The following is a 26,320-nucleotide window of genomic DNA, read 5'->3' as shown; positions in this document are numbered from 1 at the left end:
AGAGGACATTTGGAAAGCCCATTATTCAGTGGAGGTGGTGTTTGGCCAGATGTTGATGCAGCTGCCTTTTGATGGGCGGAGTTGAATAGATTTTGAGATTTGTTCTCCAGCCAAGAGCACTCACCAAAGGAATGCAAAACAACAGGGCTGTCTGTTGTCACCAGATATCTGCAGGGTTGTTGTTTAAATGAGCCAGCAAACAAACAAACAAAGTGATTGTCAGAGTGAATCTTAACGCCGAACATGACATACCACAGCACTGGACTCGAGCTTGCTTCCTTCCCATCAGTACTTTGAATTCATTGAAAATTGACCCAGAGAATTACGAGTTTAGTGGCTTGTGAAGTTATATGGAATTGTAAGACACTTTCTTCTCCAAATGGTTTGCTTTCATTGAATCATGTTGAACGGTTTGCCAATTGTTGATGAATAACCATTTCTTATTAGTCATGCAGATTAGTTTGCTAAAAGTTAACCACAAGTTGTAAATACAAAGTAAACCTAGGGCTACTATTAATCATAACCCATTTTGCAGTATTTTCCAAGTTAACAGTTTGATGCATAATAGTATTTACTTGTGTAGCTATATCAGAAAGAAATAACCTTGTTCAAGAATGCAGTAGCATTTCTGCATCAATATAAAAACTTATGGCAAGATAATTGCTCACACAATTTAAAGCCCGACCGCCATCGGAAACGTTGGCAGAGGGGCAACAATGAAGATCAGTGCAGTGAAGGCCCGGCACTGACTCCAACGGCGACGGGGGCCGCCCCGCCCCTTGGTGACGGGATCCCCATTTAAATATGGAAAGTACTTTACATACCGGAATTAATGAGGTCACCGCACTGATCATCATTCGGGCGGCCAACAGCATGCCGCACCTTCGAATCCCCATTTGGGGAAACATGGCGTGACACCTATGGGGAGGGGGGAGGAGGATTTTTTTCTCTGCGCGAGAGGTGGAGAGCAAGGTTGAAACGATGCGGATTGGTGTGTGGGGGGGGGGGGGGTGGTGGTTCATGGGAAAGGGTAAAGGGCAAAGCTGCCGAACCTTGGAGGGGAGAAAGGGTAAATTCTAAATATTTGCATCCTGGGGAGGGGGAAGGGCATGAATGGCCGGAAATGTCATTCCAACATCATAAAATTATGTTTTGGTGCAATGTGACTTACCTGGCCCTTTAATTTTTAAAAGTCCATGAAGGGCTGTAACCCCTTTAAAAATGGCGCTGGCGCCTGCGCATTGGCCCCAGATGCTGTTGCCATGGATCAAAAACAAGAAATGCTGGAATCACTCAGCAGGTCTGGCAGCATCTGTGGAAAGAGAAGCAGAGTTAACATTTCGGGTCAGTGACCCTTCTTCGGAACTGTTGCCATGGATGGCTCGCCTGTCCCCTGCACGTCATCGGGGGGGGGCAGCGGCCATGCAAATGAGCTGCCGCGTTTGAAATCATGGTGGCTCCATAACACGTTCCCCGTGTGGGCAGGGCGTGTTTTTTTATGTCTGTCGCCTACTTCGGCGGCGGAGTCTTAAAATGCAGCCCAGTGGATAAAGGGGTGGAGAAGAAGGAAGGATTTCATTCGCTGTTATCTGTAAATCCATAAGTGTAACTCCATCATTCTAACAGCTTCAAACTGCTACTGCAGATTTTAACTGAATTTCCTTTAACGTTCCATGGTTTGCCTATATATATGTATACAAACGTGAACAACTTAACTGCTTATGTTACTTTGTTCATGCTTCCTATCACCTAAATCAATATGATTTCTTTTGAAACGAGTATGTGGTAATAGAATTCGCTTGGGAGATATTCATTGGTGCACCAAAACATTTTTTCATGGTATTACTACAGATTTTTCTTTGTGACATTTAGAATTACATGACAATCCTAACCAATCATTTCCCCCCCACCCCACCCAAAGTAAAAAGCTAGTAACGGTTTGGAGTGCTATGCTTCTCTGTGCTGATCAGATTACAATTTTCCAGAGGTAATCTTTACCTACCATGTGCAAGCAGGTAATACTTAAGACATGTTAAAGTTTAAACATGTCAAGGAAAATGCTTCTAGCATGCACAACTAACAAATAAAGTGTGTAAAGTGTTTGTGTAGGATAAGGTCTATTGCACGATTATACAGTGTTTTTAAAAATCTGGCTTGCTTTAACATTTAAATCCTTTCCTCTTCTAGACTGAAATTGAAAAGCTAAAGGCTGAAAATGACCGATTGAAATCTGAAACCCAAGGCAATTGTAGTCGAGCCCAGTCCCAACTTTCCATCTCGTCGTCCCCTCGTCAGTCACTCGGCCTTTCCCAGCACAGCCTTAACCTGACCGAATCTACCAGTCTTGGTATGTAACTGTGAAACAGTCATTTCCTTTTGCTGCATTCATATCAGAAGTATAGATTACTAGAGTACCCATTGCATATTCAATGCAGGTCTCAGATTAAACCTTCTAGCTAAGACTATAAATTTGGTTGAATTATTTAACTTTCCATCATTTCAAATGCATTCTGTAAGATAGTGGTGCTTGTTTATCATTGTATGGTCACCTTTCTGCAAACGTCACTGAAGTCAGAATCTTCTAGCCCACACTGACATACCGAAAGCAGTGAATTTTGATTCTGTAAATATAGTTCAACTTACATTGAGTTCAGATCAGAAATAGGGAAGTCATTGACTGAGCCAGCAGAGTATTCATGCTCACTGTTGTTCCCTTGTTTCCATTTCTGATTGATGTTACCGTTGAGCAGATATGCTACTTGATGACAATGCAGATGGCTCGGCTCGCAAAGAAGGCAGGCATGTAAAGATAGTCGTCCGCTTGCAAGAAGAGATGAGATGGAAGGAGGTATGTTGAAGGCGGCCAATTCCATTGCTGAAAATTCTCCTGATAATGTGCATCTGACAATTTCCAAGGGCCATTTTTTTTTCAGGTTCCTGCCATAAGCATCTTAATGCTGTGCTCAAGCTCTGAGTACTTCAAGGGCATGGAATTCCTTGCAAAGCCTCTGTAATACTTCAGGTGCCGGTTCTTAAGTGTTACTTGAAGCATGTGAATTTGTCATTTTTGGTTTTCCCACTTATGCGATAATGTCCTGGATAGTGTAATACCAAATTATACAAATTCAGATTGAATAATTCATTATTACACACTCAAAGATTTTCCTCAGAACTTTAAAATAAACAGAAAAGCCATGTAACTCCAGTTTTGTGTCATTTAGTGAAAACCTTTATGTATCAAGGACTCTTTGGAGGATTAGATGCGCAGTGTATATGAGCTCATTCAAAGTCCTTTCAATTCTCAGGCCAGGGGTTGAGTCTAAGCGGACTGAGAGGGTGATTCTCTTCTTTGTCTGCTGATCTTATGAGACCAGAGTGAACTTAACCTGGACAATGTCAATTGAGTCCCTGGAACGTTAGCCTAGTGGTCATATTACTGGACTAGTAATCCAGTGGTCTGATGTTCCTGGGACATGAGTTCAAATCCCATCATAACCCCTGGTGGAATTTAAATTCAATTAATTGAAAAATCAGGAATACTAAGCTAGTATCAGTAATGATGGTCACAAAACTAAATTGTCATAAAAACCCATCTGATTCACTAATGTCCTTTAGGGAAGGAAATCAGCTGTCCTTACCTGGTCTAGCCTACATGTGAGTCCAGATCTACAGCAATGTGGTTGACACTTAACTACCCTCTGAAATTGCCTAGCAAGCCACTCAGTTGTATCAAACTGCTAGAGAAAAGTTGAAGAAGCATAAAGCTAGACCGGGAACCCTGCATCGACCTAGGTTCCGGAAATGACAAAAGCACATCCTGCACAGTCAACCGTGCGGGGTCCTCCTCACTATCAGCTGGGGGTGACTTGTGCCAAAATTGAGAGAGCAGACCCACAGACGAGTCAAGTAACAGCCTGACATAATCATACTCACTGAATCACGCCTTACAGCCAATGTCCCAGATTCTTCCATCACCATCCCTCAGTATGTCCTGTCCCACAAGCAGGACAGACCCACTAGAGGTGGCAGCACAGTGGTATACAGTCAGGAGGGATTGGCTGTGGGAATCCTCAACATTGACTGTAGACCCCATGAAGTCTCATGGCATCAGTTCAAACATAGGCAAGGAGACCTCCTGCTAATTACCACCTACTGCCTTCCCTCACCTGATGTATTAATGTTCCTTCATGTTGAACAGAACTTGGAAGAAGCACTGAGGATAGCAAGGACATAGAATATACTCTGGATGGGGGGTTTCAATGTCCATCACCAAGAGTGGCTTGGTAGCACCACCCCTGACCAAGCTGGACAAGTCCTGAAGAACATATCTGCTAGACTGGGGCAGGTGGTGAGGGAACCAACAAGAGGGAAAAACATACAAGAACTTATCCTCACCAGTCTAGTTGTCGCAGATGCATCTGTCCATGACAGTTTTGATAGGAGTAATACCGCAGAGTCCTTGTGGAGATGAAGTCCTGTCTTCACACTGAGGATACCCTCCATCGTGTTGTGTGGCACTACCCTCGGGCTAAATGGGATAGATTCAGAACAGATCTAGGAGCTCAAAACTGGGCATCCATGAGATGAGGTGCTGTAGACCATCAGCAGCAGCAGCAGAATTATATTCAACCCCAATCTGTAACCTCATGTCTCGGCATATCCCCCACTCTACCAGTACTATCAAGCCGGGGGACCAATCCTGGTTCAATGAGGGATGTAGGAGAGCATGCCAGGAGCAGCACCAGGCATCTCTAAAATGAAGTGCCAACCTGATGAAGCGACGACACAGGACAACATGCTAAACAGCAGAAGCAGCATGCAATAGACAGAGCTAAGCTTTCCCACAACAATGGATCAGATTAAAGCTCTGCAGTTCTGCTACATCCAGTCGTGAATGGTGGTGGACAATTAAACTACTAACCAGAGGAGGAGGCTCTGCAAATATCGCCATCCTCAATGATGGGGGAGCCCAGCACATCAGTGTGAAAAATAAGGCTGAAGCATTTGCAACCAACTTCAACCAGAGGTGTCGAGTGGATGATCCATCTCAGCCTTCTCCTGAGGACCCTACCATCACAGGTGCCAGTCTTCAGCCAATCTAATTCACTCCACGTGATATCAAGAAATGGATAAATGCATTGGATACAGCAAAGTTTATGGACCCTGACATCATCCCAGCTGTAGTACTGAAGAACTAGTAGGGAAGAACTCAAGAAAATTATAGTTGTTGTGTGATCACCTTTAAGAATGATGTCCCTTGAAGATCTTAGTATGCTAATGAGCTAAGTACTAGGATGCCGTCATTGACTCCCTCCACACATCTCATTTATGTTGTATCAGACAACACAAAGAACTCATTACAACAATCACCAGGGAAGTGGTGCTGAGCAAATTGTTGGAGCTGCGGGATGACAAGTCCCTGGGTCCTGATGGACTTCATCTTAGGGTCTTAAAAGAAGTGGCTACTGAGATAGTTGATGTGTTGGTTTTAATTTGCCAAAATTAAAATTCCCTAGATTGGTGGAAGGTTCCATTAGATTGGAAAATAGCCAAGGTAACTCCTTTATTCAAAAAGGGAGGGAGACAGAAAGCTGGAAACTTCAGGCCGGTTAGCTTAACATCTGTCATAGGGAAAATGCTAAATCTATTATTAAATTAGTTATAGCAGGGCAGTTAGAAAAATTCAAGGTAATCAGGCAGAGTCAACATGGTTTTGTGAAAGGGAAATCATGTTTAACCAATTTATTGAAGCTCTTTGAAGAAATAACATGTTCTTTGGATAAAGGGGAACTGGTGGGTGTATTGTACTTAGATTTCCAGAAGGCATTTGATAAGGTGCCACATCAAAGGTTATTGTGGAAAATAAAAGCTCATGGTGTAGGGGGTAACATATTGGGATGGATAGAAGATTGGCTGGCTAACAGGAAACAGGGAGTAGTGTTACGATCAGGTGAAGAGGGGTCATTGGGGGTAGGCAGGAATGTGGAGTTAAGGTTACAATCAGATCTGCCATGATCTTGTTGAATAACAGAGCAGGTTTGAGGGGCAGAGTGTCCTATTCCTGCTCCTAATTTGTATGTTCGTATGTAGTCGTGCACCTAGCCAAGCTGTTCCAGTGCAGCTACAACACTGGCATCTGCCTGACAACGTGGAAAATTGCACAGATGTGCCCTGTCCACAAAAAGCCCGACAAATCCAATCCAGCCAATTACTGCCCCAACAGTCTACTCTCAGTCATTAGTAAATGATGGAAGATGTCATTAACAATGCTATCAAGCGGCACTTACTTAGCAATAGCCTGCTCGCCGATGCTCAGATTTGGTACTGCCAAGGCCAGTTGGCTTCAGACCTCATTACAGCTTTGGTCCAAATGTGGATAAAACAACTAAATTCAAGAAATAAAAACAGGAAGTGCTGGAAATACTCAGCAGATCAGGCAGCATCTGTGGAGAGAGAAGCAAAGTTAACATTTCAGGTCTGTGACCTTTCATCAGAACTGGCAAAGGTTAGAAAAGAATTGGGTTTTAAGCAAGTGAAGGGGGTGGGGTGGGGGGGCTGCTAGTGGGGAAGGGAACAAAAGGGAAGGTGTCTAATAGGGCAGAGGAGATTATATAACAAAGCTGTCATGGGACAAAGTCAAAAAGTGTGTTTATGCTTGTGGTGAAAGACAAAGCATTAGTCCAGAGAGAGTGTTAATAGCAGAATAATGAGTAGCTCTGTCGACATGAAAAGCAGGCTGTTACGACCAGGTGAGAGGGGTCTAGGGGTTCCCTCTCAGCCTTTGCCTGATTTAACCGTAACAGGGTTTAATTTTTTTTAAAACACTGTGTTTTAGCTCCCCCTTAGTGAATCCTTGTTCACCCCTTTCCAATTGCAAGGCAAAGAAATCAATTCAGACAGGTTTTCTTAGATTTAAACAGGAAAGGTGGAAATTTATTAACCTTAAACTCTAATCCGGTTAACGACTACGAATATGCGACGCGTCCACGCTAGCATGCATATGCGATAAACAAACATGCAGATAGAGACAGAAAAAGTAGAAAGAATAAAGGGGAAAAGTTTAAGGCAAAATCTGGTAGTTACAATCCTTTAAGTTCAACGTGAAGTCTTTGGTTGCCGGTAAGTCTTACAATTTGAGTTTTGCAAATCTGCGTTTGGTCTCCCCAATATAGAGGCGACCACATTGTGAGCAGTGAATACAGTATACTAAATTGAAGGAAGTACAAGTAAATTGCTGCTTCACCTGGAAGGAGTGCTTGGGGCCTTGGTTGGTGAGAAGAGGGCAGGTATTGCACCTCCTGCGATTGCATGGGGAAGTGCCACGGGAAAGGGACGGTGTCGGGGGTCAATTCAGAAGACATCACTGCAGAAGTTTGTCATGGTAGCTGCTTCATCAGTGACCTTCCCTCCAATAAAAGGTCAGAAGTGGGGATATTCGCTGATGATTGCACAGTGTGCAACTCCGCAGGTAGCAAGACCTGAACAACATTCAGGCTTGGGCTGATAAATGGCAAGTAACAGTCACACCACACAAGTGCCAAACAATGACCATCTCCAACAAGAAAGAATCTAACCATCTCTCCTTGACAATCAACAGCGCTACCATCCCTGAATACCCCACCATTCAACACCTGGGGTTACCATTGACGAGAAACCTAACTGGACCAGCCTTATAAATAGTGTAGCTTCAAGAGCAGGTCAGAGGCTGGGAATTCTGCAGCAAGTAACTCACCTCCTGACTCCCCAAAGCCTGTCCACCATCTACTAGGTGCAAGTCTACAATGTAGTGGAATACTCTCCCCTTATCTGGATGAGTACAACTCATACAACACTCAAGAAGCTCGACAACATTCAGGTCAAAGCAGTCTGTTTGATTGGCACCCCATCCACCACCTTAAACAGTCACTCCCTCCACCACTGGTGCACAGTGGCAGCAGTGTGTTCCATTTACAAGATGCACTGCAGCAAACACGGCAAGCCTCCTTCAATAGCACCTTCCAAAGCTGCAACCTCTACCTTTGAGAAGAACAAGGGCAGCAGATGTATGGCAACCCACCACCAAGTTCCCTTCCAAGCCACATACCATCGTGATTTGGAAATATATCGCCATTCCTTCACTGTCACTGGGTCAAAATCCTGGAACTCCCTTTCTCACAGCAGTGTGGGTATACCTACACCACATGGACTGCAGCAGTTCAAGAATGCAGCTCGCTACCATCTTCTCAAGGCTGGATGCCTTGCCAGCGGCACTCACATCCCATGAAGGAATAATTTTAAAACATTGTGCCACAGCACGGAGCTGCCCACATATCAGCACAGTGTTACTTGGTGAAGCCACAGGATAATTGGTGTGGGAAATCAAAATGTTGTCTGGATTAATGAGTGCTGTGTTTGGGATTGAGATTACAGCACGTTGGACAGAGTAAAGAAAAGTTTACTTGGCCATCTATTCTTGTGATGTTAAACTGATCAGAATGCATTTAATGCTGACAGAGAATTCCATGAAGTTTATGTTTTAGTCAAACCTTAGATTTACGAACAGAAAAATGTCATCGGTGATAAAGGATTTTCCTGATTCCGATGTCAGTTAGAAACTCTGAAGCTAAAATCAATATCTTTTGTTTCAACAGTTTAACAACCACTGCTATTGGATTAATTGTACATTATTCCAGCAAATACTGATCGATTTCTTCCTTCACCACAGGAGTCTCAGATCCGCCTGTATATAGTCGGCTGCATTGGTGTCAGTGGTAAGACAAAGTGGGATGTCTTGGATGGTGTGGTGCGGCGTCTATTTAAGGTAAGGAAGACCAGATTGATGAAAATAAGATGCAAATGTGGCACAACTAGTATGCCGGTTGAGGAAGAGGGGTTGGAAAGTTTCTTTTATCTCGAATATCTAACATTATGGATAGGTATTAAGCAAAATATTGAGCAGCTGTTTGGGGCCAGAAAAAAGTCTCATTTGCAATTTGCACCATACTTTAATTATTCTGTTAACTTTTTAAAGATAAAAGTGCATTGACATTTCTCCACCTTATGGTTTCCCCTCTTTTTCTTTTGCCTTAATTTTCTTCCTTCCTCTCCTCAATCTGCTTACTCCTCAAAGGCATGGGCCACCCTTAGGCACCTCTTCAGTGAATGTCTGCAGGCTATTTGACCTTGGGGATTATCTCGACCTCATTGATATCCATTTATGTAAACTTTCTTTTGCCAGCCTGGGTTGTTGCCAACTTAGAGAAGACCATGAAATAAAATTACACTAGTTCACTGACATTACTGTTGTTACTAATAAAGAAAACCGATGTTCTTATTATGGAAGGAGAGTGGCACAGGAATCCACAGGAATTTATACTACCTGTTAAAATTTTGTGATGAAACATGATGTGATAGGAAGGCACCAATCTGAAAAGTATGGTCATGCTTTAAAATGAAATCATTGGACAATGCTTTTTGTTACATTTATCTAAATAAATAACTTCCCCTGACTTCTCATAGTTCTTGTATTTCATCAATTCAAACGTAATAACCAATTCAAAATTGAAATTCTAGTTTCTTGGTCCAGTTCAGAGCGCAAAATCTTTTGGTTTAACCAATTATACTGTCTTTCACAGGAATACATTATCCATGTGGATCCAGTGAGCCAGTTGGGCCTAAACTCAGACAGTGTGCTGGGCTACAGCATAGGGGATATCAGACGCACTAATAACGTAGACACACCGGAACTGTTACCCTGTGGCTATTTAGTAGGAGAAAGTAACACAGTCACAATGTCACTGAAAGGTATGAACATTATTCATTTTGGAAGTTTCTGCCTTTTCACTTGATTTTCACATGATTTTTAAATGTGGAATTCTACAAACCAGAAGTGGAGATAAATAATAGCCCACAGAACTTTTGATTCCAACTTATTCTGTGCTCCGAATTATCTGATGCAGAATGCCTAATGGTTTGTGACGACAATAACCGATTTCACTGATCAGCACATTAACAGTGATTCATCATCACAAGGCTGTTGGTCCCTGACGCCCCCTGCTGATCCTATTAGGTATTACTATACCATTCGGCAACAGATTACAGTTAGAATTTCCAACTACTGTACTCCATACACTTTAGTTTGATAGATTCAGACACATAGGCTCAGAATTTCCTGAAAACTTGCACCAAAACAATGATACAGCATACAGTACAGTGTTAAGTACAGCATAATGTTTGATTTTCAGTGTAAAAGATTGTAGAAATTTGGTCATGAGTGACATGTGCTTTTTTTTTTACGGCACGCTGGAATTTCCTCAATCTTTTATGCTGATTCCCTCTGCTGCTCGTTAACATTTACAAAAATGCAACTGCTGCGATTCCCTGAATTCATGCTAGTTCTGAGCAGGATATAAATTTACGCTTAAATTTTATACACTATCGGACTCAATTGTATTTCTGGTATTTTTTGGCAACTTTGTTAAGCAATTAAAAAAAAAAATCTTTTCACTGAGACCTACAATGTATTTTCTGTACCTTTGAATGCATGTTTGTGGCATTAGAATGATTATACACTGAAAAGCTAATAATTGTATTTTCTTAAGCATGCTGCACAGAATGTGCATAAATGATGGTTTCATAGCTTCCAACTTAAAATTTTCTTGTGTATAGAGGGACTTAAAGAAGGAATATGGCATAAGTTTGTTGCTTTCCTCAGGCCTTGTTTGCATTTCCTTTACGCCAGTTTTTCCAGCGTATGCTAATAAAATTTGCAGGAAATTTTGTTCAAAGCACCAATGAGAAGATTGGTGTAAATTTCAATGTAAATTTTGGCATAACTTGCTCATTTGTATTTATGTTTAAAGAATTTTATCCTTCTCCTTCACTGGTAGCTGCAGATTTCACACTGTGTCCTGCTAAGCAACTCTCCAATGTTACACTGGGTAAATGCAGTCTCCGTTGTGATCTTCTTTGGCCTCCTTATCTCGAGAGACAATGGGTAAGCGCCTGGAGGTGGTCAGTGGTGTGTGGAGCAGCACCTGGAGTGGCTATAAAGGCCAATTCTGGAGTGACAGGCTCTTCCACAGGTGCTGCAGAAAAATTTGTATGTCGGGGCTGTTACACAGTTGGCTCTCCCCTTGCGCCTCTGTCTTTTTTTCTTGCCAACTGCTAAGTCTCTTCGACTCGCCACACTTTAGCCCCGCCTTTATGGCTGCCCGCCAGCTCTGGCGAACGCTGGCAACTGACTCCCAGACTTGTGATCAATGTCACAGGATTTCATGTCGCGTTTGCAGACGTCTTTAAAGCGGAGACATGGACGGCCGGTGGGTCTGATACCAGTGGCGAGCTCGCTGTACAATGTGTCTTTGGGGATCCTGCCATCTTCCATGCGGCTCACACGGCCAAGCCATCTCAAGCGCCGCTGACTCAGTAGTGTGTATAAGCTGGGGATGTTGGCCGACTCGAGGACTTCTGTATTGGAGATACGGTCCTGCCACCTGATGCCAAGTATTCTCCGGAGGCAGTGAAGATGGAATGAATTGAGACGTCGCTCTTGGCTGACATACGTTGTCCAGGCCTCGCTGCCATAGAGCAAGGTACTGAGGACACAGGCTTGATACACTCGGACTTTCTGCATCTAGAGACAGGTTACTGGTGATAGTTGAGCCTAGGTAGGTGAACTCTTGAACCACTTCCAGAGCGTGGTCGCCAGTATTGATGGATGGAGCATTTCTGACGTCCTGCCCCATGATGTTCGTTTTCTTGAGGCTGATACTGAGCGATAAAGACGTGACGTGGCCCAGTTTGATTTCTAATCTGTGTTCCGCTGGGGCTTCTCAGACAGAGACAGTGGTGGGCATACTGCAAGGAGGCTCAGTGGGCCAGTGAGAGGAAATTATCAGCAAAAATGCTGTCCAGTTATCCTTGGTGGTAAATGCCTGTGCAGGTACGTCAGCTGAGGAGAGGTTGGATATTGGCTGTGGTCTGATCGCATGGTCAAATAACCTGGTACTGCGCACTGTGGTCACAGATGACGAATAGCTCAAGGACAAAGTACCAAAGGGCTGCCTGCACCTCTCGAACCAAAGTGCAGGATTGGTCCTTGTTATCAGGAAGGGGAGGGAGAAAAGGCGGAGATGGGGGTGCGTGGGGAAGATGCCAGATGAGTTGTTATGCTTTATCCTAGCATTACAAAAAAGTAGAATGGCACAATTATTTAAATGTACAAGCACAATTATCAGAAACAGAGGACATTTCAAGAGAAAACAATAATTGCATTGTATTCAGTTGGTCTTAATGTACAGTGTAAACCAAACTTGTGATGAAATAACCTTTAGAACATTATCTCACATGTATGTCCAAAGGTGTTCAAACCTCTTTTAAATGTTGCTTTCTATTTAGAAATTACAATTCAACAAATTTACAGAATTAAGTCTGAGAAAGTGTAAAATTTGACTGTTGTGAAACTAGTTTTAATAGATTAAGTCTTCCCAAATCCAGAATCTTGGAAACATGATTAATGTCAGGGTGGTGTATATTGAAAAGAGAAAAGATGAAAAGGGGAGTAATTTATCATTGTAATATTACAGTATTGCTTTTAGAAAAACAAAAGTATGCTTTAGTCCTATCCTTTCTTTAACACTTGTTGGTTCTGTTCTGTCCCTCAGGCTTGTCAGAACATAGTATGGATTCCCTTGTGTTTGAGACACTGATCCCAAAGCCAATGCTGCAGCGTTATGTCTCCCTGCTGACGGACCACCGTCGGATCATTCTCTCAGGACCAAGTGGTACTGGGAAAACCTACCTGGCCAATCGGCTTGCTGAGTACATGGTGCTCAGGGAAGGTAGGGAACTGACAGATGGAGTCATCGCGACCTTTAATGTGGATCACAAATCTAGCAAGGTGAGAAAACAGGTTTGTTCTAATACTTGTCCAGTTATAAGTTGTTTAGAGTAAGGCTGATTAATAGGTGTTGCTGATTACATGGAATTTACAGCACAGCAACAGAGCATTCAGCCCAACAGTCTACACTGATGTTTGTGCTCCTCACAAGCCTTCTCTCACCGTAGTTTATCTAACTCTATCTGCATATCCTTCTATTCCTTTCTCCCGCATGTACTTATCGAGTATCCCTTTAAAGGCATCTATGCTATTTGCCTCAAGTACTCCCTGTGGTAGCGAGTTCCACATTTTAACTACTGACTGAGTAAAGATGTTTCTCTTGAATTTTTCATTGGATTTATTCGTGACTGTCTTATATTTATGGCCCGCTAGGTTTTGGACTCCTCCACAAGTGAAACCATCTTTTCTACAACCAGTCTGTCAAATCATTTCGTAATTTTAAAGACTTCTAATCGGACACCACAAAGGCTTCTGTTTTCTCGAGAAAAGAGCCCAACTTGTTCAGTCTTTCCTGATAGATCTAACCTCACAGTTCTAGCATTCCTTTTTGCACCTTCTGCAATGCCACTATATTCTTTTCATAAGATGGAGACTAGAATGGTATAATTCAAAGGCGTCATGTACATTTGTGGAAACTCTGGGCAGCTTCTTCTGTAAGCTCATTCTCTGTGCTGCCATATTTACCAAAATGTTCATGCTGCTGCCAGTGTTGTACCTACAATAGTGTGAATTTTCTCCTTTTTGTTCTACTGAAGATAGCAATTGGGTAATGGCTCCACAGGCAGCAGTTGCCCAGTGGCCCTTTCTCAAGTCCAAATCCTGTGTATGCTGGCAGGTCGTTTGACTATGTGGGAAGAGAGTGTCTCAGCCAAGCCTGATCCTGTCCTTACCCAATGATCACGTGAAAGCAAACAGGAGCAACAATCACAACTAACTTTTCATCATCCCTAACACAGTGTTGTCACAGTCTACTAACTCGTGGGATGGGATCAGTCAACTTAGTACAAAGCATGGATCAGCCAGCTATTCACTGTCTGCCTTTGGGGGAGGTATCTTATAGACGTATAATACCTATTAAATCTTTTTCATGTTTTACAGTGTGTAAACTTTTAACAGTCAGTGTAGCATAATACAATCATTACACATTTCTGTTTACAAGCCAGGTAAATTGGTCTGCAGGTCATATTTCAAGGACCATAAATCAATGTTGCTCATTTAAAACACTGATGAAGTTCTAAAATTTAAACGTGTTTTAAACCTTTGACTGCTTTTCATATCTGATGGTGTGTTTAAGCACTTCCTACATGTTGTACTAGTTCAGTAATTTATTACACCATTATTTGTATATCCACAATGTACTGGCCTCGTACTGGAGTCAAGATTTGTAGTTATTGTTGACTTCAAAAGATCTGGTGGACTGCAATCATCCGTCAGTGTGTTCATAATAAATTATGGATTTCTTAGTTCATCTTGAAGAAAGTAATAGCTTTGCAAATGGCATTGCCACATACGTGAAACAGGGAAAAAACAAACTCTGTTCTTGTATTTCAAGTATTGATAATCAGTTGGATATTTGTATTGTGCAGCATGTGGATGTTTGAGTGCACAGACTGACACAAGAGCCATTCTTGTTTTTCAGGAGCTGCGTCAGTATCTTTCAAACCTTGCAGATCAGTGTAACAGCGAGACCAATGCAGTGGATATGCCTAGTGTGATCATCTTGGACAATTTGCATCATGTTGGTTCTCTTGGAGAGATCTTCAATGGCCTTTTGAACTGCAAGTACCATAAATGGTAATGGCCTGATTTATCTTGGTCTGTGTAGTTCGAAACTATGTGCCGCGCCCCTGTTTTCTCCTGTTCAGCTACAAGCGATGATGCATGTTGCAGCATAATCCCACTAGTGCTGGCAGCTCTCCAGTACTTTGACTGTGTATGTCTAGCCAGTGAATGTCAGCAATGTATCAGTGCCGATCCTGCCCCTGCCTGCACACATTCTGCAGAGCAATCAGGAGCGGAGCCATTGGCTGATTTTCATTTGCCCATCCAAGAGTTAATGCAATCAATATGTAGTGCCTGCAACTGCCCAAGCTGAAGGCTCAAAGTCAGCAAAATAAGAATAAAAATTGACTACTATAGCAGATTTGGCATTCTGGAGCTCTTGTACGCTGAAGAAATTCTTTTGTAAAGAAACAGCTTGGATTTAAAAGGCACCTTTCATGGCCTCAGGATGTCCCAAAGTGCTTCACAGCCTGTAAAGTACTTTGCAAGCATAATCACTGTTGTTATATAGGAAATGTGGCAGCTAACTTGCAGACAGCAAAGGGCTCACAAACAACAGTGAATTGCATCTTCAGTTAATCTATTCTGGTGGTGTTGCTTGAGAGATGAATGTTAGGATACCAGAAAAAATCCGCCGCTTTTTCAAATAGTGCAATGGGATATTTTGCACCCATCTGAGATGCAAACGGGACCTCGTTTTTTTTAAACTCATTCTTAATTGGACATCGCTGGCAAGGCTGCATTACTGGCCGTTCCTATTTACCCTGAGAACGTGGTGGTGGGCCTTATTCTTGAATTGCTGCAGTCCGTGGGGTGAAGGTTTCAGCGGTTTGATGCAATGGAGTGGTTTGCTGGGCCATTTCAAAGGGCAGTTAAGAGTCAACCAAGTTGGTCTGGGAAAGGAGTCACGCGTAGGCCCAGACCAGGTAAAGACAGCAAGCTTCTTTCCCTCAAGGGCATTAGTGAACCAGTTGAGTTTTTTATGACAATTTGCCAACTTCGTGATCACTTTCATTGATGCCTGCTTTTTTCGTACTGTCGAATTCAATTCAATTCAAATGGTTCTCCATATAATTATTAATATTTGTCTATTTATTTTCCAGCCCTTATATCATTGGCACAATGAACCAGGCTACGTCTTCCACTCCTAACCTTCAACTTCATCATAACTTCAGGTACTGTCTGGACCTTCCCTTTACTGCAGCATGTTTCATTTTTTGATAAGGTTCCACATTGTTTTCTTATGTTAGGTGCATCCATTATACATCAACTCTGAAATTTTGGAAAGAAGTTCTCATTAAGATCAACTTTGTTAACATTTGGTTGGTCTTATTGAGGCCTTTCTCAGTGTTTGGAGACGATAATTGCAACCGATTGCCATCCAATAGGTGGACAAGCTTAACAAGTTCTTGTTAGCAGGAAGGTGTTATGACCGAGGCTGGAGGAGTGCACTGTCTTTCTCTAGTTTCATTTCTCCACAGGTCACAACATACATTGAAATGTTTTACCCATTTACCGATATGGCCAATTATATAGCCTTTTTTATTTCAGAATAAAATCCACCAACCAGGTTTCCTTAATAAACAACAAAATTATCAATTTATTATAAAACAAGACTTATTCAGTAAAGATGCAAAGCATTAACACACAGCTTGAAATATGAAAGTTCCCTTCTAAAATTAGCACAACACACACATACGCACACACGCACCGGTTAAAGAAAAAATAAAGAAGTTTTCTCTGCAAAGGTCTCTTTACAAAAAAAAAAACTTGGGCCAAAAATTTGTTAATTCTTGAAGGAAAAGAAGAAGATATGGAATGATATCAGTTTTCCCTTTATTCGGGTATCCCAAATACACATAGACGGCTGTCACTGGGATTTTTTTGGAGCAGTTCTCTTCAGGTGATGTTGAGGATTAGTCCGGGGTTTCATCTCACACTGGATTCTCAGGGTTTCTCAAAGAGGTGGAAAAAGGATGAGCTGGTGGCTTCTCTATTAGCAGGCTTACCCCCAACTGAATCAAAACAATATCCAATAATGAAACCAACTCTTGACCACCATAAATCGTGACATGTCACTTCTCCGTAAACAACACCCCAAGTCACCAAAGCTCTTGCTCTTTATTTAGTTGAAGGCATGTGACTTCCAGTAAGTGTGTTTTTAAACAAAGTTCCCCAAGTCCTTCCAGTGACATTTTTTTAAAAAAAGCCCAACATTTATGGAACCTCTTCAGTCCCAAATGAATCCATCTCCACATTCTTCAAATACAAGTCCTCAAAACCAATTTAAAAAATGGAAGCACTTTCATAACAAAGGCAAAATAAAAGTTTTTAAGTAACACACAGCTTTTCCAGCCTGAACAGCTAAAACTCTAAGTTAACCAATTGTTCACAGACTCGAGATTAAGTCTGCTCCCTCCCTGTTCTGCATGGCTCAGTATCTAACCATGTGGTACATTTATCCGTTAATGATACAATGTTATTTCATGCATGGGATCCTTAAACAGTGCACTTATTAGATATCGGTATCTAAAGAATGTGGACTTGGGTACATAATAAGTTCAAAGGGGAACATTGTTATCTCTCTTGCACACATGCATAAATCCATGCATGCTCACACACACTCCCATGTGTTCTCACACACTATCCCACACGTGCTCGTGCACATGCATTCCCACATGTGCTCATGTGCACACACACAGGCACCCCCCCCCCACACACGCACACACTCCCACACGTGCTCACGTGCACACATGCTCCCACACATGCTCATGTGCACACAGGCTCCCACATGTGCTACATGCACACACATGTGCACACATGTGTTCACACTCCCACACTCCCACACATGCTCTGACACACACTTCCAAACGTGCTCGTCCACACATGCGTGCACACTCTTCCACACATGCTTTCACAAACACACAGTCCAGCACGTGCTCATGCACGTGCACTCCCCACATATGTTCTCACATACACTCGCACTCTCACGTGCTCATACATGCACTCCCACATGTGCTCTCGCACACACTATTAAGAAGTTAAAAAGCTGGACTTGAGCCTCTGCCAATTCGTATTCTGGGGTGTGTGCAACAGTAGTCTGAGGTGACACAGCCTTTTCTTCCATGTTTTCATAGAATGTGCCTCTCCCTTAATAGCAAGAGATAAAGGCACTATATAGGTGCAAGTTTTTGTTGTTGAGATTGGAAACTCAGTAGTTCAAGGATTTGGGAAACACATGATACCACTCTGCGACATTGGCAAAGCAGTACAGTGTATCAAATGGGCAATGCTGTGGTGGCATTAATTATACTTGCGATATAGAAATATTCTGGCATTATTTTTGGTTACCTGTGAGAATCAGTGAGTATTTATGGAAAGCTTTGCTACAGGGGACGACGGTTGAGTCGATTCAATGATGGGGTAGTTTGCACATGGTCTGTAGAAAGAACGACATTGATATGTCACCTTGCCTTTTCCTTGCATCATGCATCCATGTGTTGCATATGGTTCTTGTGCCTGGTCTGCAATGACATCGTCAGTGTACATAGTGTATGTTAGCCTGCAAAGTGCTGTCACTGTAAAACTTGGATCAGATAGTCAGGGACTTGGAAGTGAAGGTGGAATTGACTACTTAATCCCAATCTCTGTTCAAATTGAAAGTGGAAATTTCTGGCAAATTCCATGTAATAGTCCGATCAGGAACAATAGGTCTGTTGAACTTCAGAAGATGTACATTTTTTTTTTTGTTACAGGTGGGTCCTGTGTGCTAATCATACAGAGCCAGTCAAGGGCTTCTTGGGTCGCTACCTTCGTCGGAAACTGATAGAAACCGAGATCAGTACCAGAACAAGAAACACTGAGCTGGTTAGGATCATTGACTGGATTCCCAAGGTCTGGCACCACTTGAACAGATTCCTGGAAACTCACAGCTCATCAGATGTCACCATTGGTAATTATTCACTCAACAGAATTAGCAAAATTACTTTTTTAAAAAATAACTTTGGGGGCATCAGAATCGTCGTGTGTCTTTGAAGGGCTTGTGTTTCCAAATTAAAACTGGGTGGTATGTAAAAATATTTTGAATATTTTAGGCAAGAAAACTATGGGTTTTTATTTTAGCAAAAATTCCACTATCTCAGTAATTAATGGAATCCAGTGCATAAATGTTGCATTTCTTGCATGACAGCGTGTAGTTTAAGGGACCTTTGGTCCTTGCATTTGCTTCATTGATATGCATGCGGTGGTCTCAGTAGCTCTACAAAGTTGTTTCCCCAAGTGCAAAAAATAATACCCTTTTGTGACTGGTAATGACAGTCCTGTTCTAATCTTTCTCAGCCTTTGACCAGTGTCATTTCAGCTCTGCTTTGACCCATCATTAGCATTCTCATTTTCTTGAGGCAATAATATATGCTATAAAATGTAATAGGTGGTGAGGGGTAAATGAAAGGCTGTCATTTAATCAGGGGTCCAGTGATGTGTAATAACTATTCAAGTTTCCTTGTTGGTGCTCCACCAGGACCCCTTAATTAAGCCACTGTATTTCTCCCTCTTTCTCAGCCTTATTTCCAGACAGAATTACATGCGAATGGTAGCAAAGTAGCATTGAGTAATAGGCAAGTTTTCATGTTTTCTTTTCAAATAGCTGATGGAACAGAAATCTTGGAATGGCTGCAGGGATTGTACTGTGGAGATGACACTGATTGTTGTTATTCATGATTTAAAATGATGAGTAACTAACCAGGTATGCTTCATGGAACCTGAAAACAGGCTTCTGGCAGGAATAAGACCAGGCTTTGAAATGTGTTCCTGCCCACGGATTATATACAACGGAGCTGACCTGCAATCACAAATACCATTATATTGTATCCAAATTGTTAAATGAGAGGATTAACTTCCATATTTCAAGTTGTCATTTTTATGGCTTATTTAGAATGATAACAATATTCGGCAAGATTGAAAAAAACCCAATAAAAAGAATATACGTTTGATTTTCCTGGCTCTTGCACCTGCAAGTTAAGTGTGCCCTGGGTGCAGAGATCGGGGAAAGGGGACAGAGATACAGATCATCAGGTCTTCACCCCATAGACACAACCTGATGATTCCTGGGCTGGGGTGAACCTGACCTACAACTGCAGAAGGCAAAGGTCAGGTGCAAATAAGACAGATCGGGGTATTCCCAGACTCCAGCTTATTTTTCTTCCTCCACATTTCCTGGATGCCCAGGCACAGAGACAGCCAGAAAAAGCTGAGAGGTCTACCCCACAAAACCCCACCAAACTCCCAGGTTCTCACTGTGTTGGTGGTGGGGGGCACCATGAGATAGGCCCCAGATCTGAAGATACACCCCTTTATTGATTTCAAACTTTCTGGCTGTCCATCTCCATCGAGAGCCAGAGGTGCCCAATTGCCGAGGTCTAAGATGACTCCTGCAACAGCATCTCCCAAATCCATGACTTTCACCACTGAGAAGGACAAGGGTAGCAAGTGCATGGGAACACCATTGTCTCCAAGTTTCCCTCCAACTTGGACACCATCCCAACATGAACATATAACACCGTTGCTCTTTTGTTGCTGTGTCAAATTCCTGGAGCACCCTACCTGACAGCACTGGGAGTGCCTTCGATACCTGAACTACATAGATTGAACAAGAAGCCCACTACTACCTTCTCGAGGGCAACTAGGAACAGGCAATAAATAAACACAGCAACACATTTCAAAGAATGAATAAAGATGAGGGAGCCCAGCAAAATCAGCCTTTATACCTATTGACTTCACTTTTGCCTCAATTCAGTTTTCAATGAGGAAGAATGGGGGCAGTAGAAATTTCTTAGAAATTAATGGACTTTGCTAAATATATCTTTGAAAATCCTAATCAGCCATTTAATTTAATTTCTAATTGTTCAGGTCCTCGACTGTTCCTGTCCTGTCCAATGGATGTTGATGGTTCAAGAGTTTGGTTCACAGACTTGTGGAATTATTCCATCATCCCTTATCTGCTGGAGGCAGTCAGGGAAGGGTTGCAGGTAAGTAAAGACTATGGGTGCATTCTCTTTAATGTTTGCACTAAGAATCCCAAGCAGAGCTGCACATGAGTCTTTTATGTTTGAAAAATAGTCTTTCATTCAATAAAAACAAGGAAAGTTGCCCAAAAAGTGAATCAGCCCATGTTTTTAAGAATAGATTAGATAAGTGGTTGAAAGAAAGAGGGATAGGGAAACAGGACAGGTACATCAGATTACGATTACTGCTCATGTGGAGGGTAAACATCCACACCCACTGTTTTGACTGTTTTGGTGTTGTAAGTTCTACATAGTCCTTTAACTCTTTCTAGGCTGGAGAGCTATCAATACTGCATTCCGGGAATCATATAATTCACAGCTGAGTTTTTCTTTCTGCTAATTAGTTAATGCCTTTGCACCATTACTGATCAATGTGAATTAATTTTATTTATTGTCCCTTACTTTATGAATTACTTCAGTTTGTTGTTTTTCTTTTAGTTCCAAGGATAGTTTTAGTGTTGGTGATGTTGAGTCAGTTAAACTGAATTTTGAAGGGTTTTTTTTTTCCTTTCCCTCACTGCCTTGAAATGTAATAAATCGTTCTTGTCCTGTAGTTGTATGGAAGAAGAGTTCCTTGGGAGGACCCAGCAAAGTGGGTGATGGACACATACCCATGGGTTGCCACCCCACAGCAACATGAGTGGCCCCCTCTCTTACAGCTGAGGCCTGAAGATGTTGGCTTTGATGGTTTCATACTAACGCGGGATGGCGGTTCCAGTAAACAGCCTCAACAGAGCGACGCAGAGGGAGATCCCCTTGTGAGTTGGAGAACAGTTTAATATTCAGTTCCAGTAGCTAGTTCCTAATAATAGATTAATTTGTATCCTGGGTGCTTTGGGATTGAGGCCATTTTATTTTCTCGTCATTTTATTGAGAAACAATGCTTTAGCAATGCCTCAAGGGGCTCATATATTGATAAATATGTTTCAGCAATCTTGTTTTTAAAAACATGTATGATCTAAAGCACACCAAGTGACATCACTCAAGAATGCTCACCTCACTGTGAAATGAGGAATTTGAAAACTAATAGCTTTTTCCTTCAAAACTGCTTTGGGTCAGAACATGCCATCTATAGTGCTTTAGTTTAATGAATAAGAAACATCGCTAACTGAAGTGTGTATTCCAAGTGAATTCCATGCAATTTTGACTCAACATTCTGCACTGACAACTCTCCCTTATTTATAAACTTAGAGTTTGCGCTTTCAGTCAGGTCCTAATATACTGAACATATTAAATTATTTTTCCTTTGCAGATGAATATGTTAATGAGGCTACAAGAAGCTGCAAATTACTCAAGTCCCCATAGTTACGACAGTGACTCGAATAGCAACAGCCATCATGATGATATTCTCGATTCATCTCTGGAGTCCACTCTTTGATTAAGTGTTCTGCCAAAATAATCTGTCACTTCTGTCTAACATTTCTCAGAACACTTCCATGGAAGTTGAGGACTGAAATACTTGATTCAGAAGAGAAAAGAAAAGATGATCAATAACTTTGTTGCTCATTTTTTTGGACTGAAGCTTCAGTATAAAAAAAAAAAATGGGTCTTCAAGTACAAGACACTTTAATTCAATTTTAAGTATTGAAACCCTGGTGGGTGCAGGTAACCCAAGGGAGACTAAATTTTGGGCTTTTCCCTCCTGTTTTGTTTTATAAACTAGAACTGCACTATTTCTTCTTCTAATTTCTGGAGGCATTTATGCCAAGCCAGTGAAGAAATGTTGTACACTGCAAACAAAAATAGTAAAACCTGATTTTTAAAAAGTATGGAACTGACGTCATTGTGCCATGTACTGTCCTGGAAAGATTTAACATATGCTGCTCTCAACCAAACAGTCAGCAGACACTGGACATTCCAACCAACTCCTTCAATAATGGAGAGCGAGGGGTGGGGATGGGGACGGGGAAAGCTGGTGGATTCAAACCCCCTCAGCTGCAGGTGGTTTTGGTGCTACGTTACCCACCCTTGTTGCTTTTTTGCAGTCGGCTGGGTTCAAAAAACAAGCCAAGCATGAGGGTTTGGTCTCAATTTCATCTGCAGTCTGCACCCACTGAGTACGCAGAAAATGTTCAGGTTACTTCACCGATAGACCAAGAGCCGACTGTCAACAGGATGGGCGGTACTTTCTGAGACTATGAGAAACAGACTCTGGAACACATGGTTGAGCCAGAAATCCATATTGAAGGTCCCCATTTTCTCCTCCTCTCACTATCCTTATTGAAAACGCACGCACACACATCTTGATTGTTACTAAGGCTTGTCTCCTCACCAGGACTGATAACACCTCCACTGGAATTGCACTTTTTCTTTGCAAAAACACAAAAGAAAAGCTGGATTGAGCTGTACCTCAGCGAAGAAACGCAATCTTTCAGCCAAATCCATGCAAGCCTTTTTACAACGTCTGGTGCTGGAAATAAATGATGCCTTACTCTCACTCCCTCTTTTGTACTAATTTTGCTGTTGCTTTTCTTCGCCATTTATTTTGTATTGTTTCTGAAAACAGGGCTGGAATTTCATCTCAAAACATTAAAAGAACTGAGATTTTTTAAACACTTGGTGTTGTTTCAAATGATATGAGAGTCATTTGTTTGAAGCAAGACAAACAAGGAGGAAAATCGAAGCTTTCTTGGTTCATAATCAGTCTGCAGCTTTCTAGTGTTTTTATCATGACAGTGAATCCACCTACGGTAAAACACTAAACTGCAAAATTGGACCTTTCGTTCGGAAGATGATAATATCGCTGCAAAAAAAGTTTCTTGATGAACACTACAAAGATAATGATGTATAAATATTGAAATCATCCAGTGACTGAGTAATAGATTTTTAATTGGAGTGCTTGATGTGCCGTGCTGTTGTCCCCTGCTTTTATGTGTTGTATTAACACAAAATCTGGTGTTTATACACTTCAACTGATCAGTGTGTTTCACTATACCTCAGTTGGTTTATTTATGCTGCCATAATCCTGTTGTTACAGTACCCTGGCCACAATCTTTCAATTGTTGCATTAAAACTGTGATGGAAATGGCTCAGCTCAGAATGAGTGAAGGGGCGGGAGCCAGTGCTCGACTAAATTGCTTCTGAGCATGTTCATTTTGTTCAAATTTGTATTTTTTTTTTTAAATGCTTCCAGAAGTCTTTTGTTATTTCCCTTCGCATCATGGTGTCCAGTTGTTTAATAGTGTTCTAAGTTTAAGATGCTATGCAATGTTCATGCTGATTCTTAACGGAAGCCAAAAAAATGTCTTTCTTTTGAAAACTGCCAATAATTGTACAGGCTGAAAGAGACTTGTATATGGCTTTGGCTTGATTTATAGATGGTGTTTTCTGTAAATTTTGAGAAATCTGTTTAATGATGAAATGCTGATCATGGTATTGATTATTGTACCAAACCCATGTTTGTTACTTGTGATAATTTTCCACATGGTTGTTCAATGGAAAACTATTTGTAGGATTTAGTGACTTAAGTGGAGCAGTTGTTTTGAATGTGTTTAATATGATGTACATTTTTTTCATTGTAACATAAAATGTAAATAATTGATTACAGTGATGCATTTTGATGAATTTTCTAGCCATTTTTAAAACACTAGGAAATGAGTATTTTGTGTACTGTATGCTGTGTCATCCCATTTGAATCAAGTCCTGGTCACTCATTGGATTCAATATGGCCTGTACAAGACCATGTCTCATTTGAGGAATAAATCTAGTTATTGTACCAGTCTTAAATTATTCCTGATTCAATAAAATGAATGCTTATTTATTCAACCTTCTGTTACTTATAATCTTTTTCTGCCGATCTGAGATATTAGGTACATTGAAGGTGGAACAAAGCAACTGAACAAGAGCTATGTTCTATTTACTTTCCTCTCTATCCATTAGTTTTATCTTAGCAAAAAAGTAAATGATAAATTAGTGTTTGTAATACTAGGGAGTAAACTATGGGGCAGTCAGTGGGTGGTTGTGATTACCAAAAAGTGGGCAAATCAAGCAAATCGTGAGTTACAAAGTTGCAAGTGAATTCATAGAATTGTGGAATGTACAGTGTAGAAATTCCACCTGTCATGCCTGTGCCTCCTGCTCTTTCCCCATAGCCCTGTACTTTTTCCTCCTTCAAGTATTTATCCAATTCCCTTTTGAAAATACCTGTTGAATCTGCTTCCATCCACTGTCCTCCTGGCAGTGCATTCCAGATCACAACAACTCACTGCGTTTTAAAAACAAGTGTCCTCTGGTTACAGATCAAAATCATGAGTTAGAAAACGAGGTTTCTTCATTTAATGTGATGGTATTGAACCATTCAGACCGATGGTTCTGCTTCAATCTTCAGTCTAGCTCAGGGTCGGCAACCTCAACAGCAAGAAGAGCCATTTTTAAAATTTCATCAAAAGCACAGTATCTTCTGTTGCTACTCAAATACCAATAATAATGAGCAACAAGGCACACATTTTAACAACATTTTAAGGGTTTTTAGAAAAAAATTGTTAATTAAATTACACTTTCTCACAAGTACAATATAAATAAAAGTTTTTTAAAAATGAAACAAGCCATTTAATTACCATCAAAATGGGTTCGATCGATCAAGGTTGGGAACCATACATGAGTCCTTAATGAGCCACAGGTTGCAGACCCCTGGTCCAGATGAACATAAAATGGAAGAAGCAAGTGTGCCTTACAAAAGGAACCAGTTTTGACTTCCCATTGAACCAAAAAGGCTGGACAATAATTAACATGTGATACACAAGAAAGTTTGAGATAGTAATGGGTATAGATTTAATAACTTTTGTATAAGTGTAAAAAAAATTGATTCAAATATTGACTGAAAGTTTGCAAATTTCATTGCTGGCAGTTGCAATTCTGTTTGATTGCAATACTGTTATTGGTGCATTGTCCACTAGATGTCAGTAAATGCACGCAGAATCAGGTGAAAATAAACAGTGCAATGACTCTTTGGGCTGGATTTTGATCGGAAACCGCAGCTCCCAATGTCAGGACCAGAAGTGGGTGCGGCTTCCGTTCGGGATATGAGCAGCCAGCCGCCTGCAATCAAGCAGCGGCCAGCCAATTAAGAGTGATGAGCCGCGAATGCCACCCATTGAAGTGGACGGTGGCAAAGGCAGCGATGGCGGCATCAGCTGACGTCGCAACAGGTGTTGGTGCCACGTTTAAAGAGCTGCCAGCCCTGCATGCACTGTATGATTTGCAACTGCAAGGATTTCTTCAGGGGGAAGAGGCAACACAACAATGGCAGACGGAAGACCCCGGGTGGCCCCAAGCTTTAGTGATGCCCCCCTCCGGGTTCTCCTCCAGGCTGCCAAGGAAAAGATCCTCTTCCCAAGGGATGGGAGGAGGAGACCGGCCCGCCTGACTGCAGATAGCAGAGGAGGTCAGCAGCCATGCAGTCACCCCAAGGTCCTGGATCCAGTGCCGTAAGCAGCTCAATAACCTTATCCAGGCTGCTAAAGTGAATACCTCATAAACCCTCGATCTCTTGGGCCTTGCATGTGTCAGAGCAGGAGGGTGCGTTGGGTGGAGAGGGAATGCCCACCCAGGAATGGGCAAAGAGTTAGAGCATAAAGTCAAGCTGCCTGAGACATGG

At 41.7% G+C, this 26,320-nt stretch overlaps 1 protein-coding gene across 13 annotated transcripts in view; it reads left to right on the top strand.

Moving 5' to 3' along the window:
• Positions 1-24,469, top strand: part of LOC137377146 (neuron navigator 2-like) — a 984,055-nt gene extending 959,586 nt beyond the window's left edge. For all 13 annotated transcript variants that reach the window (XM_068046509.1, XM_068046511.1, XM_068046512.1 and 10 more), the window contains 11 exons: positions 2,188-2,347; positions 2,751-2,848; positions 8,705-8,800; positions 9,615-9,783; positions 12,645-12,880; positions 14,520-14,674; positions 15,766-15,837; positions 18,418-18,614; positions 20,570-20,688; positions 21,279-21,482; positions 21,977-24,469. In XM_068046509.1, the coding sequence (XP_067902610.1) occupies positions 2,188-2,347; positions 2,751-2,848; positions 8,705-8,800; positions 9,615-9,783; positions 12,645-12,880; positions 14,520-14,674; positions 15,766-15,837; positions 18,418-18,614; positions 20,570-20,688; positions 21,279-21,482; positions 21,977-22,102 (1,632 nt within the window). In that variant the 3' untranslated portion in view covers positions 22,103-24,469. The remainder of the gene's footprint in view (positions 1-2,187; positions 2,348-2,750; positions 2,849-8,704; positions 8,801-9,614; positions 9,784-12,644; positions 12,881-14,519; positions 14,675-15,765; positions 15,838-18,417; positions 18,615-20,569; positions 20,689-21,278; positions 21,483-21,976) is intronic.
• Positions 24,470-26,320: the final 1,851 nt, after the last annotated feature.

This window comes from Heterodontus francisci, chromosome 14 (genome assembly GCF_036365525.1).
Source record: "Heterodontus francisci isolate sHetFra1 chromosome 14, sHetFra1.hap1, whole genome shotgun sequence".
NCBI classification, from domain to species: Eukaryota; Metazoa; Chordata; class Chondrichthyes; order Heterodontiformes; family Heterodontidae; genus Heterodontus; species Heterodontus francisci.
This window is presented reverse-complemented; position numbering and strand designations above follow the sequence as displayed.